The 16,731-nt window shown below is 42.3% G+C and overlaps 2 protein-coding genes across 2 annotated transcripts in view; both read right to left on the bottom strand.

Annotated features, from left to right (window-relative positions):
- LOC139447897 (uncharacterized) overlaps window positions 1-16,471 on the bottom strand; it is a 32,786-nt gene extending 16,315 nt beyond the window's left edge. Inside the window, exons 1-5 of the mRNA XM_071229375.1 lie at window positions 16,414-16,471; window positions 13,243-13,310; window positions 12,815-12,895; window positions 11,344-11,417; window positions 10,505-10,642 (exon numbers count right to left, since the gene is read on the bottom strand). Coding sequence (XP_071085476.1) covers window positions 10,505-10,642; window positions 11,344-11,417; window positions 12,815-12,895; window positions 13,243-13,310; window positions 16,414-16,471 — 419 coding nt within the window. The remainder of the gene's footprint in view (window positions 1-10,504; window positions 10,643-11,343; window positions 11,418-12,814; window positions 12,896-13,242; window positions 13,311-16,413) is intronic.
- LOC139447819 (uncharacterized) lies at window positions 1,898-9,302 on the bottom strand. The gene is made up of 5 exons (XM_071229303.1): window positions 9,147-9,302; window positions 7,025-7,113; window positions 3,252-3,403; window positions 2,215-2,315; window positions 1,898-2,047 (listed from the first exon to the last, which is right to left on the bottom strand). The coding sequence occupies exons 1-5, from the start codon at window positions 9,300-9,302 to the stop codon at window positions 1,898-1,900; spliced, it is 648 nt and encodes a 215-aa protein (XP_071085404.1).
- Window positions 16,472-16,731: the final 260 nt, after the last annotated feature.

The following is a 16,731-nucleotide window of genomic DNA, read 5'->3' on the forward strand; positions in this document are numbered from 1 at the left end:
TCAACACGTGATCGGCCATGGTCGGGAGGACCAAGAGTAACTACCCCCAGCTCAAGATCGCTACATCCGAGTGCGCCATCTACGTGAAAGCACGACCACAGACACCTCAACCGCATCCCAAATACCCGGACTGCGCAGAATCTCCGACCAGACCGTACGACACCGTTTAAGAGCAGCAGGTCTACGAGCAAAATGTCCTGTTCCATGCGTCGAACATCGAAATCAATATTTCTCCACCACTGAGGGAGTGAAAGAGCATAGGTCTACAGACGTCGTGGAGAACGTTACGCGTACAGGAAGTGGACAGGTTTTGGTGGAGGTAGCGTTATGATGTGGGCGGCTATCTCTCATAATGGCAGGACAGGGTTGGTTGATATCTAGGGCAATCTTAAGGCTCAACGATACATTAACGAAATTCTCCTACCACACGTCCTCCCAATTGCAGCCAACGGCAACGGTGTATTCCAGCAGGACAACACTCAACTGCATACAGCACGGATCACAAGAGCCTGTATATACAACAACAAGGTTAATGTTCTCCCCTGGCCCTCCAGATCCCCGGATTTGAACCCGATAGAGCGAGCACCTATGGGATGAATTGGATAGACGGCTACGCAGACGTCAACCACAACCCCAGACTTTGCAGCTGTTGACTTTTGTGTTGCAGGCCGAGTTGACTATCATACCCCAGGATGTGATTCGCATAATCGTCTCTTCCATTGGCAGATGTCAGGCCGCTATCGATTCGAACGGACCTTCACCTTGGACTTTTCCTATGTACCGATAACTGAGATGACTACAATCACCAAGTGTTCTCCCCAAAACATTTTGGCTCCATACCTTGTACGGTTCCTCGTATAAATATATTTTCCTACCTAACACAAAACTGACTTAGCGTTTCTTTTTTTAAGAGTATATATAATCGATATTTCACTCGAGTAAAATAACATGTAGAAATAGCGCTTAATGCCCGAACAACTTTCATAATAAGCGGAACATTTTTAATTTTCTAGTCAACCACACAATGTTCATCTTATCTGCAAAGTTAAGTGTTAACTTGTGGCTGTTCCACTCGTGCAAATACCAGTCACATGATAAGATTAACACTTTCTAGATCTGACAAGACAAGACAACTGTCCTCTATTGATTTCCCTGTTATAACATTGAGCAGATGATGATGATGATGATGATGATATGTATGTGTGTTTGTGTGTATTTACACGCCACACTCAGCCATGTGCCAGCTATATCACTGCGGTCTGTAAATGTTTGAGTCAACCCAGTGTCTGGCTTCATCAGTAACATCCCGTCTCGTCGGGTGCAATGGCAAGCATTCAGGCAAGGCACTGATCATGAGCCTGTGACCACCCGATTCAATGTAGTTGCTTTCTACGACTAGCCGACGATGAGATTTATACCGACGACATAAAGACGATTTGATATCTCTCCAAGGTATGTAAGATTGATGGACAACGCTCAGAGGCGCCAATACCGAGATGACACGCTTCGACCAATGTCCGAAAACCACGTGTTGAGCCGATAACCGATTGAAAACGAGGTTCCGCGTCATACGATTGTTTTAGCGCCTGATCTGATTTTTTCGATAATTTTTCCTATATCTCAGCACACACACATTAGGAGAGCAATAGATATCCAATATCCCATATCAACACAGCATTCTCGGTTAAATTGTAGTCGTGCTATTTTACGAACGCTTCTCTCCGATGTCGAGGTACTGTCAACTCCATAACATTCTGTGATTACCCGAGATTGGAATCCAATGTGCTTTATAAGAAATAAGACGGACGTAGCTTGTCGTTCCACATAGTTGTTTACCGCCGAGGAGGACATTTGCCTGTTTTTGCAGGTGCCTATCAAACTATCAACACACACAGGACTAAGTTTCGTCCTTTTTGGTGTGAGAGGGAACATCAGAAGCAGATCTGTCCTTGCCGGACGTAGCAAGCAGTGGTAGTTCTGTCTCGGCTGTTGGTCCGGTTTCTATTCCAATCACGGTTTTGTAGGTACTGTCCTGCGTTACAGCCTTCTGAAAAATATATGTGGGTAATTTATTTAGGAAGCATGAAACAGCCTTTACATTTATCAAATTACCAGCCTTTACGAAATACATTTAGCAGCACAAACTGTAGGAATCAAGTAGCATTCACGCACGGAGACGTGTCTGAACGACATATGGGAAATTCATGTGAATACCTCATCTATCTTGGTCTTTTTCCAGCAGTTCAGCATATTTCTGAGGACGTCAGATAGAAATATGACATAGCGAGGATCGAGGCTCCCATCTCTGTTAAACCCTGTCATAAACAAAATAAATGCCAAAATTGAATGACATAAACATCCAATGTTCATAACATTTGGAGAGGGTGGACGTTATATCAAATTATTTACATACCCATTAGATCTGGTGGTGAAATAGGGTTTAACGTCGCGTCCAAGATTATTGCACTTATATAGCGACGTGCATGCACACACACATGTTTGTGTGTGTGTGTGTGTGTGTGTGGCTGCTTGTACTAGTCCGGACTGGTGCCGATTTATAGTGCTAGCTCACTGAGATACCATGCCGCAGTTTAACATGAATACCCCACTCAGACACAGTATACTGACTCCGAGCCGACCAGCCCCTTAATGCCGAGCGCCAGACAGGGTAACAACAAGTACCATCTTTTAACGTCTTTTGGTATGACACGGCCGGGGATCGAACCCCGGACCTTCCGCTCTCCGGGCGGACGCTCTATCACTAGACCACAGAGACGGTTCATTAGATATGAAGATTTATCAAGACCTTACAATAAGAATATAAAATCCATCCGAAGGCATGTTGCTTTCAGCTGTGTTGAATAAAACATATTAAACCTTAAATCTGTCGACTTTCTGTTCCGAATGGAAACATGATAACAATAACTTAATTTCCAAATTGACGCATCAGTGACAAAATTGATGTCCGATGCAGTCCCTATTTTGACTTGCTCCATATGTTCTCGTGTTATTTCAGGTGAACAATTATGTATATACATAATTTGGTCTGAGGTATTCCAAAAGATAAAATTGTTCACTGGAGATGGTAGTATCCTGAAATTGTGATTAAAATATTTTATTTGGTGCCTCCTTTCAGAGAAAGAGATTGTATGTTTTGAAGCAGTGACGGAAATAATATGTTGTCTCCAACAAAAATACCAGAATCCCTCACACGCGATTTTTAGGTGGTCTCTCCCCTAAGTACTCCCTACCTGTCGCCCAGCTGACGAAGAACCCCACGATCAGCACGAAAGCGATGCCAAGAACGCTCAGCCACAGATACGAGCGTAGTTGACTTGCCTTTGCATGTGTTTGTGACAGGTGCCACCGGATGGGCAGGATACGCTCATCTTTTGTCAGACACCTGGCATCAACCCTATTTCATAGTGATTCATAAACACATGTCTCTGATAGACTCGTAATCGTACAATGATTTCTTATGATAATGGTTACGGAAATCGTTATGTCGCCGTTATATCAATTACACGATTTACACTTACAATGACACTAAATGTAGATTTTAGTTTTTTGTTTTCAGGAAGCATTTTAGAAACGTTTGACCATGAGCAAATCTTTGACCCAAGCTGTTTTTATCCCTTGAACTTGGAAAAAATGTATTTTTGTACATATCGATATCCTATCCCGTCCTTTCATATTAAAACGATGAAGAAACATTCGTTTTATGTTTTCGGGAAGCATTTGATAGAAAAAAATATTACCATGAGCAAGTCTTTGGCCCAAACTGTTTTTTTCTCTTGAAGTTGTAAATAATGTAATTTTTGTGTCAATATTCTGCCCCGTCGTTGTATGTATATAAAACGGTTTGTAAACATTCTTTTGTTCAACGTTACTGTCATTTACAGACACATGGCCAAAGTTAAATAACTTCCATCATAACAAGTGACTGGCAATGATGAATTCATTAAGAATAAATGTCAATAAAGGAATAATACATTTTCAGCACAAGTGAAACATCCTTTTGTTTTTCCTCTTTGCACAAGCCTATTATCTAAACGGTCGCCAAAATGATGCGAATCAGATATTTCAGCAATGAAAACATTACACACTTCCTGCGTGAGTTCCTCCAATGAGGAATATAAGAATAAAAACATTATACACCATCTGCGTGAGTATTCCTCCAATGAGGAATTGGAATGAAAACATTATACACCACCTGCGTGAGTATTCCTCCAATGAGGAATTGGAATGAAAACATTATACACCACCTGCGTGAGAGCACCTCCAATAAGGAATATAAGAATGAAAACATTATACACCACCTGCGTGAGTGTTCCTCCAATAAGGAATATAAGAATGAAAACATTATACACCACCTGCGTGAGAGCACCTCCAATGAGCAATATAAGAATAAAAACATTATACACCACCTGCGTGAGTATTCCTCCAATAAGGAATATCGGAATGAAAACATTATACACCACCTGCGTGAGAGCACCTCCAATGAGCAATATAAGAATAAAAACATTATACACCACCTGCGTGAGTGTTCCTCCAATTAGGAATATAAGAATGAAAACATTATACACCACCTGCGTGAGTGTTCCTCCAATAAGGAATATAAGAATGAAAACATTATACACCACCTGCGTGAGAGTTCCTCCAATAAGGAATATAAGAATGAAAACATTATACACCACCTGCGTGAGTGTTCCTCCAATGAGGAATAAAAGAATGAAAACATTATACACCACATGCGTGAGAGCTCCTCCAATTAGGAATATCGGAATGGAAACATTATACACCACCTGCGTGAATATTCCTCCAATGAGGAATATAAGAATAAAAACATTATACACCACCTGCGTGAGTGTTCCTCCAATGAGGGAAATGAGTATGGCCACTCCACAGGCTAAGAGACCGAACACAACCACTGAAAATAAAATGATCAGTGTAATACAATTTGCTTCTCTGAAAAGAGGGGGCACGGGTGGCCCAGTTGTCTAAGGCGCCGCAATTCGCTGTGCAGAGTTGCGTCCCTTGGGCACGCCCGAAATCTATGATTGTGGGTTCGAATCCCGGTTAGCCCCGATTATGTTTCTAGGTTTGTCATCACCATACCCGTGCTCGTGGGTTTCACCGAAGTGGTAAACGTCTGAGACCTGCATCACTTGGGGCTTTCCTCCCACATTAAGCTGACACGCCGTGATATAACTGGAATACTTTTAAAAGCGGCGTTAACCCCAACTCACTCACTCACTCTCTGAAAAGAGTAGCTTATGGTATGGCACATGTCACCCCGACACCACACACACGCCAACACGTCCACATGGTTGAGTTATATGAAGTCAAAACGTCGCCTAAACAATTATTGCACTTAAAAAGCGACGTACATGCACGTGTGTGTATGGCTGCTTTCACTAACCCGGAGCTACGCTTGCTTTATGTTGTACCAGCCCAATGAGATACCGCCCCTCTGCTCACAGTTTATCTTGAATACCCTGCTCAGTCACATTACACAGTGCCGACCAGTCCTTGTTTTTTGCTCTTTAAGTGCCAGGCATAATATAAACGAATATTATTTCAACACTGCCTCAAAACATACATTGTTTTACACAAAATACATTATTTTCAGAACATTTAGCGTGTCTCGTGGAAAATAATTATATTTCTTTGGGCTGATCTGAGGCCAAATCATTTTCCACATCATTTTCGGGATGCAATTATATTCAAAAATCGCTCAGCCCCTCGTCAGGTGCATGTGTCACCTATGCAAATGCTGTCCCACTAAATGATGCATTGTGAAAGTAGGACAGCCTCAATATGCATGAACTACGTGAAGCATAACATGTCACTAAACGTGAGGTAACATTCACCTGATACTTTAGCTATCACCGTTGCTGTCACGTCGGAAACGTTTGGTAGTCGAGGCTTGAGAATGTCCTCCCAGGTCATCGCTGACAGGCTGGAGAGTCCAGACGAAATTGTGCTGTTGAAAGAATACATGTGGTTCTCCCTTAAATGTTTTAGTTACATATATCGCGAATCAGTCCAGTATATGTTCTGTTCGTATTATGTAGATGGTAGGTTTTTGCATGAATAGGAGTGTTTGAGTGAGTATGGTTTTACGCTTTTAGCAATATTCCGCTATCAGGTTCATGGAAGGGGACGCCTGAAACATCATGATTAAGAAAGTAGACGATCTTCATATGGGGGGTAAATTTGATATTTCTTTTTTATTGAAAATTTGAAAATGATTTTTTTATTTCTATTTATTATTTCACTGTAGCATAGGATTTGAATGTTGCAAAATGATAAGACTTATTTATATTACATTAACAGTGGTTATGCATTCTGCTTAATGACGACGGTGAATCATACCTGAATCATAATAACTGTGAATTGGCCTTGTTTAAAGTAACGCATTGTCTTCTGGACATGTATTGTATAGGGTGAATGTACAGCGTCGCTCCACATGTCGGAAACAATGACATACAGAACCAAGCTCCCAACATACAGTGCAATTAAGTACGGGATTTAATGCTTCTCACCAAGTACTGAGTCAAGAGTCGTGTTTTATTCCAGAAATTTATTAAAAAGTTATAACAGTCGCCACACGTCCTAAAAAGCAAATAAGTTTATAATGGAAACATAAACACATCTTGCCTCGGGAAGATGATAAACGCTGCTCATGTGAAGATTTCCGAGACAATAAATACCCCACAGACACACTGAATAAGTCGGGCCGGGAGGGTCCAGTACACAACCTGCCTTAAAGATGCACTGAATATAGCGACCAGGAAGAGTCTAGGTATAAGCTACCGCAAAACGCCACTGAGAACATGGAGAGTCCAGTAGACTACCTACCTTAAAGGTGCATTGAATAACGCGACCAAGAAGATTCCAGGCAGAACTTACTATAAAAAACAACCTTGCATTACTTACATTAAATACGTGCCAGGAAGAATTCAGGCACAGCCTACCTTAAAGACACACTGGGACAAGGGAGAGTCCTGGAATGACCTACCTTAAAGACGCACTGAATAAAGCGGCCAGGAAGAGTCCAGGCATTCCGGGAAAGCCCCGGAAAATATCCATTACCATATATGGTATAATCTAAAAGAAACAAAAAAATTATGAAAAACAGGCAAGATGGAGTTGTCATGTGACAGAGTGTCTCCGTGAGAGAGTGTCTGGCTGGAGATGATTCATCCCTCGAAGGTATGACAGTGTATGGAGAGAGAGCGTCTGACAAGAGATCCTTGAGCCTCCGAAAGTATGACAGTGTATGGGTAAGAGAGTGTCTGACAAGAGATCCTTGAGCCCTCGAAGGTATGACAGTGTATGGTGAGAGTGTCTGACAAGAGATCCTTGAGCCCTCGAAGGTATGACAGTGTATGGGCGAGAGAGTGTCTGACAAGAGATCCTTGAACCCTCGAAGGAATGACAGTGTATGGGTGAAAGAGAGTGTCTGACAAGAGATCCTTGAGCCCTCGAAGGAATGACAGTGTATGGGTGAAAGAGAGTCTGACAAGAGTTCTTTGAGCCCTCGAAGGTATGACAGTGTATAGATAAGAGATCTATAGTGTCTGAGAAGAGATCCTTGAGCCCTCGAAGGAATGACAGTGTATGGGCGAGAGAGGGTCTAACAAGTGATCCTGCACCCCTCGAAGGAGTGACAGTTTATGAATGAGACAGTATAAGTATATAAGTGTATAAGTTCGAGAGCAGGAGGATCCTTGAGCCCTCGAAATAATGAGTGTTTGGGCGAGAGAGTGTCCGACAGGAGATCATTAAGCCCTCGAAGGAATGACAGTGTATGGGTTCGAGAGCAGGAGATCCTTGAGCCCTCGAAGTAATGAGTGTTTTGGTGAGAGAGCGTCTGACAGGAGATCATTCAGCCCTCGAAGGAATGACCGTGTATGGGTTCGAGAGCAGGAGATCCTTGAGTGCTCGAAGTAATGAGTGTTTGGGTGAGAGAGTGTCTGACAAGAGATCATTCAGCTCTCGAAGGTATTACAGAGTGTCCGTAAAGTATTTCTAACTGTGATGTTCCTCATAAGAGGCTTCCATTTTAGTGAAGAAAGTTGTTATGCCAAAAGAGTCTTGCAGTTGTTGTGTAATTGACTCCACTCAAAACAGTTTCATGCTTTGAGTTGTTTGCAATAAGTTAAAAGCAACCCTGTGGTTGCAGTGTTGGGTCGGCACAGTATAGGCTCGGTTTCGTGTCGAGCCCTCAGATCACTCCTTTCTCATATCCCCACTGTGGCATCCTTACTTACTCACTATGACAGCCTGGCATTCAGGATGAACACTCAACAGCTGTTTACACACAGAGGACTAAATACATGACAATTTTGTCAAAATAATAATTTTTATTCCTGTTGAACTCTTGCCACTATCTCAAGCTGGCCAACTTGATTGTACCAAGTAACATGCATATGATAAGCAGTGTCTGTTAAGGATATCAATATCTATCCAATATATCTTGTAATCAACCTAACTTTTGCTTTTTAAAATTGAGTTTTAAAAGTTAGTGTATGTGCTTGTGTGTGTTTCTGCTTGTACTAGTCCAGACTAATGCCGTTTTTAGAGTGCTAGCCAACTGAGATACCATGCCACAGTTTAACATGGATACCCCACTCAGTATTCTACCTCCAAGCCGACCAGTCCTTGTTGTAGCCCTTAATGCCGAGTGCTGGCATGGTTACAACAAGTACCATCTTTTAACGTGTTTTGGTATGACGCAGCAGGGGGTCGAACCCCGACCTTCCGCTCTCCGGGCCAACGCCCTACCACTAAGCCACGGAGGCAGTTTTACTTTATTCAAGTTCAGCGATTTTTTATAGGTTGTCATAATGTGTTTGGTTAATTAACATCAAAACACAATAACGACTCTGAAACATTCGTGGATCCAAAGGGCAAGGTTCCGCAATCATATCTTTTTCAGTCTCCTTACCATCATGTAAAATGCCATTTACCTCAATCAATTCGTAACATGTTTTCAACAAACACCAATTAATTGACAAAATCTGGCTAAATCAAACCCAAATTGTTGCCAGATCTATGTCAATGGATGGTTCTCTCACTTCTACTGTATCCACACTTGCGATGCTGCACTTGCTTAATGATCAAATAAACCAACAGACCTGGTTCGGATTGTGTATTTGTCCGGACTCCAAAGGGTCACATCTGACGTTCACGTAGTAGGCGTATGCGACGATGCCCTCGATCATGGCCACTGTCAGTGTTATCCAGAACGCAGGACTCACAATCAGCATCACTCTGAAGCACAGAGATATCATAGCAACGTTATACAGGTGTTCCAGTCGATGCCTGAATTCAGTTACCATTGAAAATGACAAACAATATCACTTGACAAAAATTGTCTTATTCACGCATTCACTTTACAAATTGCTTGTACATTTAAAACCTTTTTTTGCAAATTAACTGAGGAGCGTATTATTTTTATTGATTTGCTGAATCCAATTCTCCTTTGCTTGCAAAGAACAAAACAATTTGATGTCAATCCCTGGCATAAAATAACTGAAATAGGTAAAAACCATTTATTTGACAATGGCGTAGAGGCCCACTGAAGATTGTGGGCTTACAGTTTGTTCCCAGCAAGTCGAAAGAGGCGACTAAATGTTTGTTTATTTGTTGGTTTGTTGCTTAACGCCGCGACCCGTGAAGATTCCGGTGTAGAATAGGTCTTCAGCAACCCATGCTTGCCGTAAAAGGCGACTATGCTTGTCGTAAGAGGCGACTAATGGGATCGTGTGGTCAGGCTCGCTGACCTGGTTGATGCATGCCATCGATCCCAATTGCGTGGATCGATGCTCATGATATTAATCACTGGATTGTCTGGTCCAGAATCTATTATTTACAAAGAGCCGTCATATAGCTGGAATATTGCTGAGTGCTCACTCAATGAACGTTCATACTCCAGTGAACTCGCACAAAGTGAAGGTAGATTCTTATATGCTTATGATACAGTCAGAATCGTTCAGTTGACTCAATTGCTGTTGTCATCACTGATTTTTAGTGGTCCATTCACATCTTTTCCACAGCTGTTTGCCCTTTACGCCAAGTGGGGTCTGTTTGGGCAGAAAATTAAGGCTTGTTGTTCTTTTGTATTGACAGATTATATGTTATGAATATGGACTAGGTTATGGCGCTTTCATTAACTAATTGGTTATTGCCGATGGTGATTTACTAACCTACAAAAAGATTGCGACTATAAACACATGTGATAGTATTTATGTAACATTAAAACAATGATATCTATTTAATATTGTCTTTTTTAAGATAATTACAGGAAGTGCGAATAAAATACAGTAAACTACATTTATAAAGAACTCAACGGGACCACTAATGTTATTTCCGAACTTCGTTATAAACATATATACAGCAAATACCCGGTACCCAAAAACAGTTCGTTATATCCGGCAGTTGGTTAGTAGCATGTTCGTTATAAACGTAGTTTTCAGTTACTGCTGAGACTCACTTCTTGGCTGCTGCGAGGGTAGGCGTGGAACAGACCCTCTGTATAGTGGACTGGTTAAAGATCAGGCCGGAAGACCGAGCGAATGTCCCCAGAAACAGTCCCCAGAACGTGTGACGGACAGTCGGGTCCATGTCAAAACTGGGTGACAACATCATGGATTGTTAGACAACGTCCCGTGGAAAAAAGTAGTGTGTTGTTGATCAGTAATTTTAGGCTGAGTGAGTATTTCTCCTTCTACATTTCATGCTAACAAACGGACATGTACATTTTAACAGAAGTAGGGTCTTGAATTTGACTTGCAACTGAGTTGCAGCAACTTCATTGAGACAAGGAGCAGCGCTGTTGCCTCGTGGTAAAGTATTCGCTCATCACGCCAGCTTAGGCTCTGTACACTGCAGTGTGAGTCCCATTTCTGGTACCCCTCGCCGTGAAATTGCTGGAATATTTCACTTACTCACTCAACATAAATGATCACAATCACAATTTGTCTGATAGTTTTGCAAGGTTTTATTTCATAGGTCCACGTAATTGTGCATATCACCCTCAAAAGAGGCGGTTATGTTTGTCGAAAGAGACGACTAACGGGATCGGGTGGTCAAGCTCGCTCACTTGGTTGGTGCATGTCATCATATCCCATTTGCGTGCATAGATGCTCATAATATCGGTCACTGGATTATCTGGTTATTACATACTGCCGCTACATAGCTGGAATATTGATGAGTGTGGCATTAAACCCTAAACAAAACAGTTCAATCACAAATTGTGCATGTATCATATCTGAATATGTTGAAAATTTATTAAAAGAATAAGTATCATTTGAAGAAACTGTCAAATCTTACTTAAAGAAATTCAGGCGTCCTCCCTTAGCCGCAGTGGTCCACACAGCCTTGATTCCACATGCGTCTATTGTGCCCTGAAATACGATACACAGATTCTTTTAAAAAAGGCCAATATTTTTATCCCTACTGGAGACATTTTTATGCCGATTGGTCAAAATCGACTCCTTCGATGATAGTGTAAGTGACATATTATATTACAGGAATACAGGAAATAACACTTAAGCATTAACGTATATCTCGTGACTACCTTTCGTATCCCTATTTGAGGCGGTTGGGTAGCCTAGTGGTTAAAGCGTTCTCTCGTCACGCCGATGACCCGGGTTCGATTCCCGACATTGGTACAATGGGTGAAGCCCATTTCTGGTGTGCCCGCCTTGATATTGCAAGAATATTGCTAAAGGCGGCGTAAAACCATACTCACCCACTCAGTCACTCACCTATGTCCATCGCAGGTCTTTTTTTTCACATGAAGCCTTGTGTTCTGTGAGAAATACGAGGTGTGCCCCCCCCGCCCCCCACCCCACCCCATGCAGAACATGTACACATTATTAGGCAAACATGTATTTGCTGATACAATTGACATCCGACCTTAAGCCGAAGATCGGGGTTCGATTTCCAACGTAGTGTAAATTCTTATTTACCAACTCTCTTACTCATATGTTTGCACCGATAATCACGTTGAGCATTCATCGACACAGTTTGCTAACACAGGTACAAAAAAACCGTAAGGACAGCAACCTGTGCTTGTCGCAAGAGGTGACTAAATGGATCAAGGGTGGGACGAGGTGCATTGGTTAATTACTTGACATCATATCCACATTATGTGGATCCATCCAGGGTAGAATAGGTCTTGAGCAACCCATGCTTGCCGTAATAGGCGAGTAACGGGATCGGGTGGTCAGGCTCGCCGACTTGGTTGATGCATGTCATCGTATTCTAATTGCGTGGATCGATGCTCATGATGTCAATCACTGGATTGTCTGGTCCAGACTCGATTATTTACAGACTGACGTCATTCAGTTTGAATATTGCTGAGTGCGGCGTTAAAGAACATTCAAACAAACAAACAGACAAATAAACAAACAAACAAACGTGGATCTTTGCTCATCACTGGATTGTTTGGTCCACAAAACAAAGGGACAATCCACTGTCGTTATTGAAGATGTGAAAAGAACCACGTTCGTTTTGCACCAGTTTTGAGAAGGCGCTGCAAACAGGACTTATAGTAACAGAATGCCCTTCAAAATGTTGGTAAACTTACAAGCCAGGCAATATCAACAATGCCCAGGGCGTTCCGGTGGAACGGTTAATAATTTTGATTAATCACGCCTCCTCGGTTTTGGCTGAAAAATGTAAAACATTTAGCTCGGGCTTTTCTCTCACTCCCGGTTTTACCTTTCAACCCAAACCGAGGAGGCGTGTTTTATCCTGTACTTACATCGCAGTTTCATGACATTCCCAGGAGGCCTACCTTGATGATGACGGAGAGCATGCCCGCAAACATCACGACAGCCTGAAAGACATCAGTCCAGATGACCGCTTTCAGTCCGCCCTGCAAACAATACACCCGTTCCAGTAACATTACTCATAAGGATTGGGCCAATCCTGGTTCATACAATTTAAGATTAATGCTACTTCTCAGATATATTCAACTATTGTCAAATAACAATTATTTCTAAAGGTTGTTCCATGTTCTGGCGTTTATAACATTTCAATTTGACCCTTTTTTGGATAAAATACTTTAATGGACAGGTAAACCTTGATTTGCAAAGTATTGCTCTTGGTTCGTCAAAATAAACCGGTTGGGTTGAAAATTTTACCCACAAAATATAACATGTATGAATAAAATAGGATTGACGTATTGATAATTATTTTTGAGAATTAGTGGTCATTTCTCACCATGGCTGTGTATACAATAGCAGCAGCTGCAACCAGGAAGATGGACCCTGTCTGGGGAAATCCCGTCACTATAAATAGAGCAAGATTTTATTCCTTCAAGATTTTACAACTGTCCGATCAAGGTGCCGGCACGTTATTTTGGCGCGGACAACGTATGCTTGCTACCTTATCTTAGAGATGACAGGGGCGAAATATGCATTGTAGCAGAAAAGAAATTGTTTTACACATAAAAAGCACAATTTGTTTATAAGTACTAGTAAACCTCATATTTTCTATCTTTGCAGTGAATTATTCATTCATGATATTTATTGTCTAACATGAAAATCGGAATCTTTACGCACTTTCGGATTTTAGTGGTAGATGTTTTGTGACGTAAGCAAACCCTGCTCTCAAAATTATTCTAATTATAACGATAGATCGGCTCGCGTTAAAATATGAAAATATACATGACCATCACATACTGTAATAACACACATAAGTAATATTATCGATATATGTATGTGTGTATTACTCATAATTTTTTTTAACACATAAATAACTAATATTTGTTGCAGATAAAATCTCACATAAACGGACCCAAAGTGCAGGAAATAGCACTAAATATATATTTTTTAAATTCCGGGTGGCATGCCCCCAGACCTGGCCGCTTTGCGTCTTCATAACATTGGTTTTGCTTTCACTTAAAAATACCCTTGTTGCGCCCTTGGATGGAATGTGTTCTTGTATGAGGTCACTGATATATTTGGGTGCAATGAGTGCGTTATATTTCAGCAACATGACGTCATGTCGGCGCAATGTTGGAGGAAAGTCTGAACTGTCTGAATGCAGGTCTGAGATGTTTACAACTTTGCTGGAACCCATGAACACGGGTATGGCGTGGCGAGCACAATATAATCAGGACGAATCTTTATTCGGGGCCGCGATTCGCTGTGCAGAGTTACGTCACTTAGGCACGCCAGAAACCTATGATTGTGGGTTCGAATCCCGGTTCGCCCCGATTATGTTTCTAGGTTTGTGATCAGCACCATATCCGCGCTCGTGGGTTTCGCCGAAGTGGTAAACGTCTTAGACCTGACTCACTTCGGGCTTTCCTCCCACATTAAGTTGACACGCCGTGATATGACTGGAATACTGTTACAAGCGGCGTTAACCCCCCCCCCCCCCCTCTCTCGCTCTCTCTCTCTCTCTCTCTCTCTCTCTCTCTCTCTCTCACACACACACTCATCTTTATTCGTCGCTAGCAGGGCGAGAATGATGGCTGGACAATTCGTTTCTTCCCTGTCATAGATTAATTAATAAACAACATTATAACCATAGCACTTTTGTTCAGATAATTTAATGTTTTCAAACATACACGTACCTGCCTCCAGTGCTATAGCTGGGCCAAACATCACCACGCCCATGTAGAAAACCTGGAATGGTATAATAGTTTGAACTTGGGTGAGATGTTTGATTTGATGTTTCTTGTTTAAGGACGGATTCAGAAATATTCGATCTATATAACGGCGGGGTGAGAACAATTGAGTCAGGACCTGACAAGCCAGTAATTGATAACATAAGCGACGACAAGCATCAACAAAGTCACCGAGCTTGACCACCCGATCCTGTTAGTCCCCTCTTACAATAGGTAAAATTACCTCTTACGGCAAGCATGGGCTGCTGATGATTGCACTTATTTTGCGACGTGCATGCACGTGCGTGTGTGGCTGCGTGCACTAGTCCGGATCAATGCATATTTGATAGTGCTAGCCCGCTGAGATACGATGGCGCAGTTTCACAAAAAATCTGCCTAGTCACAGTCTTGCGACTGCACCACTCCCCTCTAGTCACAGTCTAGTGACTGGACCGCTCCACTCTAGTCACAGTCTAGTGATGGCACCGCTCCACTCTAATCACAGTCTAGTGACTGCACTGCTCCCCTCTATTCACAGTCTAGTGACGGCACCGCTCCCCTCTAGTCACAGTCTAGTGACGGCACCGCTCCAAATCTAATCACAGTCTAGTGACGGCACCGCTTCCCTCTAGTCACTGTCTTGTGACTGTACGGCTCCCCTCTAGTCACTGTCTAGTGCCTGCACCGCTCCCCTCTAGTCACAATCTAGTGACGGCACAGCTCCACTCTAGTCACAGTCTAGTGACAGCACCGCTCCCCCCCCCCCCCCCCCCCCCCCAATGACAAAATATAAACATAATTATTATGAGATTTAATTTTGAAATTGCATTATTGTAGTTTGTATATGTTGATAAGCTGCTACTATAACCCAGAAATTAGCGTATGGATCGTTCCTATACGTATCTGTCCGTGCTTACGTATGATAGAACGCCAAGGGTAGTTCCCAGTTGACGGATCGTACGTGATTTAAACCGCTCATCCAAATACTGAAAACATAAAATAAATATATTAGTGATTCAGCTGAAGTAAACCTTAATAAAATTTTAAGTACTCATTAAATACTCTTATATTCATATTGCTTTTCACTCTTTACGTACGTAATTGAGATGAGTGATTGAGTGATTACTGCACTGTCAAATCTGATTAAACATCACAAGTTTTACAGACCGCCTCCTTAGTGTAGTGGTAGAGCGTCCGCCTGGAGAGCGGAAGATCCGGGGTTCAATCCCAAAAGACGTTAAAAGATGGTACTTGTTGTTACCCTGTCTGGCGCTCGGCATTCAGTGGCTAAATAAGAACTGGTCGGCTCGGAATCAGTATACTGTGTCTGAGTTGGGTATTCATGTTAAACTGTGGCATGGTATCTCAGTGAGCTAGCACTATAAATCGGCATCAGTCCGGACTAGTACAAGCAGCCACACACACACACGTGTATGCACGTCGCTATATAAGTGCAATAATCTTGGACGCGACGTTAACCCCATTTCACCTCAACTCACATGTTTGATTCCAGTACGATAACTAATTACGTGATGATCTGACAACCCCTCCAAAGACGGTAGCTATAATGTGATCGCCCAGTCTAAATAAATGATACATGGGTTCTTGAGCAACAATGTAATGGTGCGGCTGTTATTATTTACATTCGGAACTGATGGTTTTACTTTCTTTGCGAGATACACAACGCAGGTCTCATACCGAGATTCGATGCTGATTGGCTGATTGGAAAGATTTCCTGACGCGTCTAAACTAGTTCCGCTGTATTAATCTGAACTTACCTCGTAAGCGCTTGTAAGTTTCAGGGGATGAATCAGTGGTATCATCAACACCCTGCATATCAGAAATGCCGCCATGAAACCAAAAAGAGCTATAAAAAGCTGAGCTCCATATACGTATACTTCTGCCGGATAGCCCAACATCATGATCGACGACTCAAACGACACCATGAGCGACACAGCGACGGGGAGAAACTTCATGGCACGTCCTCCGACCAGAAACTCGGATGTTGTTCGCTGACGTCCGCCAGACATGGCAAAGTAAAGTCCTATGCCGAGCGAGATGAGGATGGTGGCGCCGAACACCACGTAGTCAACGAT

The sequence above is a fragment of the Haliotis cracherodii genome, unplaced genomic scaffold (genome assembly GCF_022045235.1).
Source record: "Haliotis cracherodii isolate W230 unplaced genomic scaffold, xgHalCrac1.p SCAF_7, whole genome shotgun sequence".
NCBI classification, from domain to species: Eukaryota; Metazoa; Mollusca; class Gastropoda; order Lepetellida; family Haliotidae; genus Haliotis; species Haliotis cracherodii.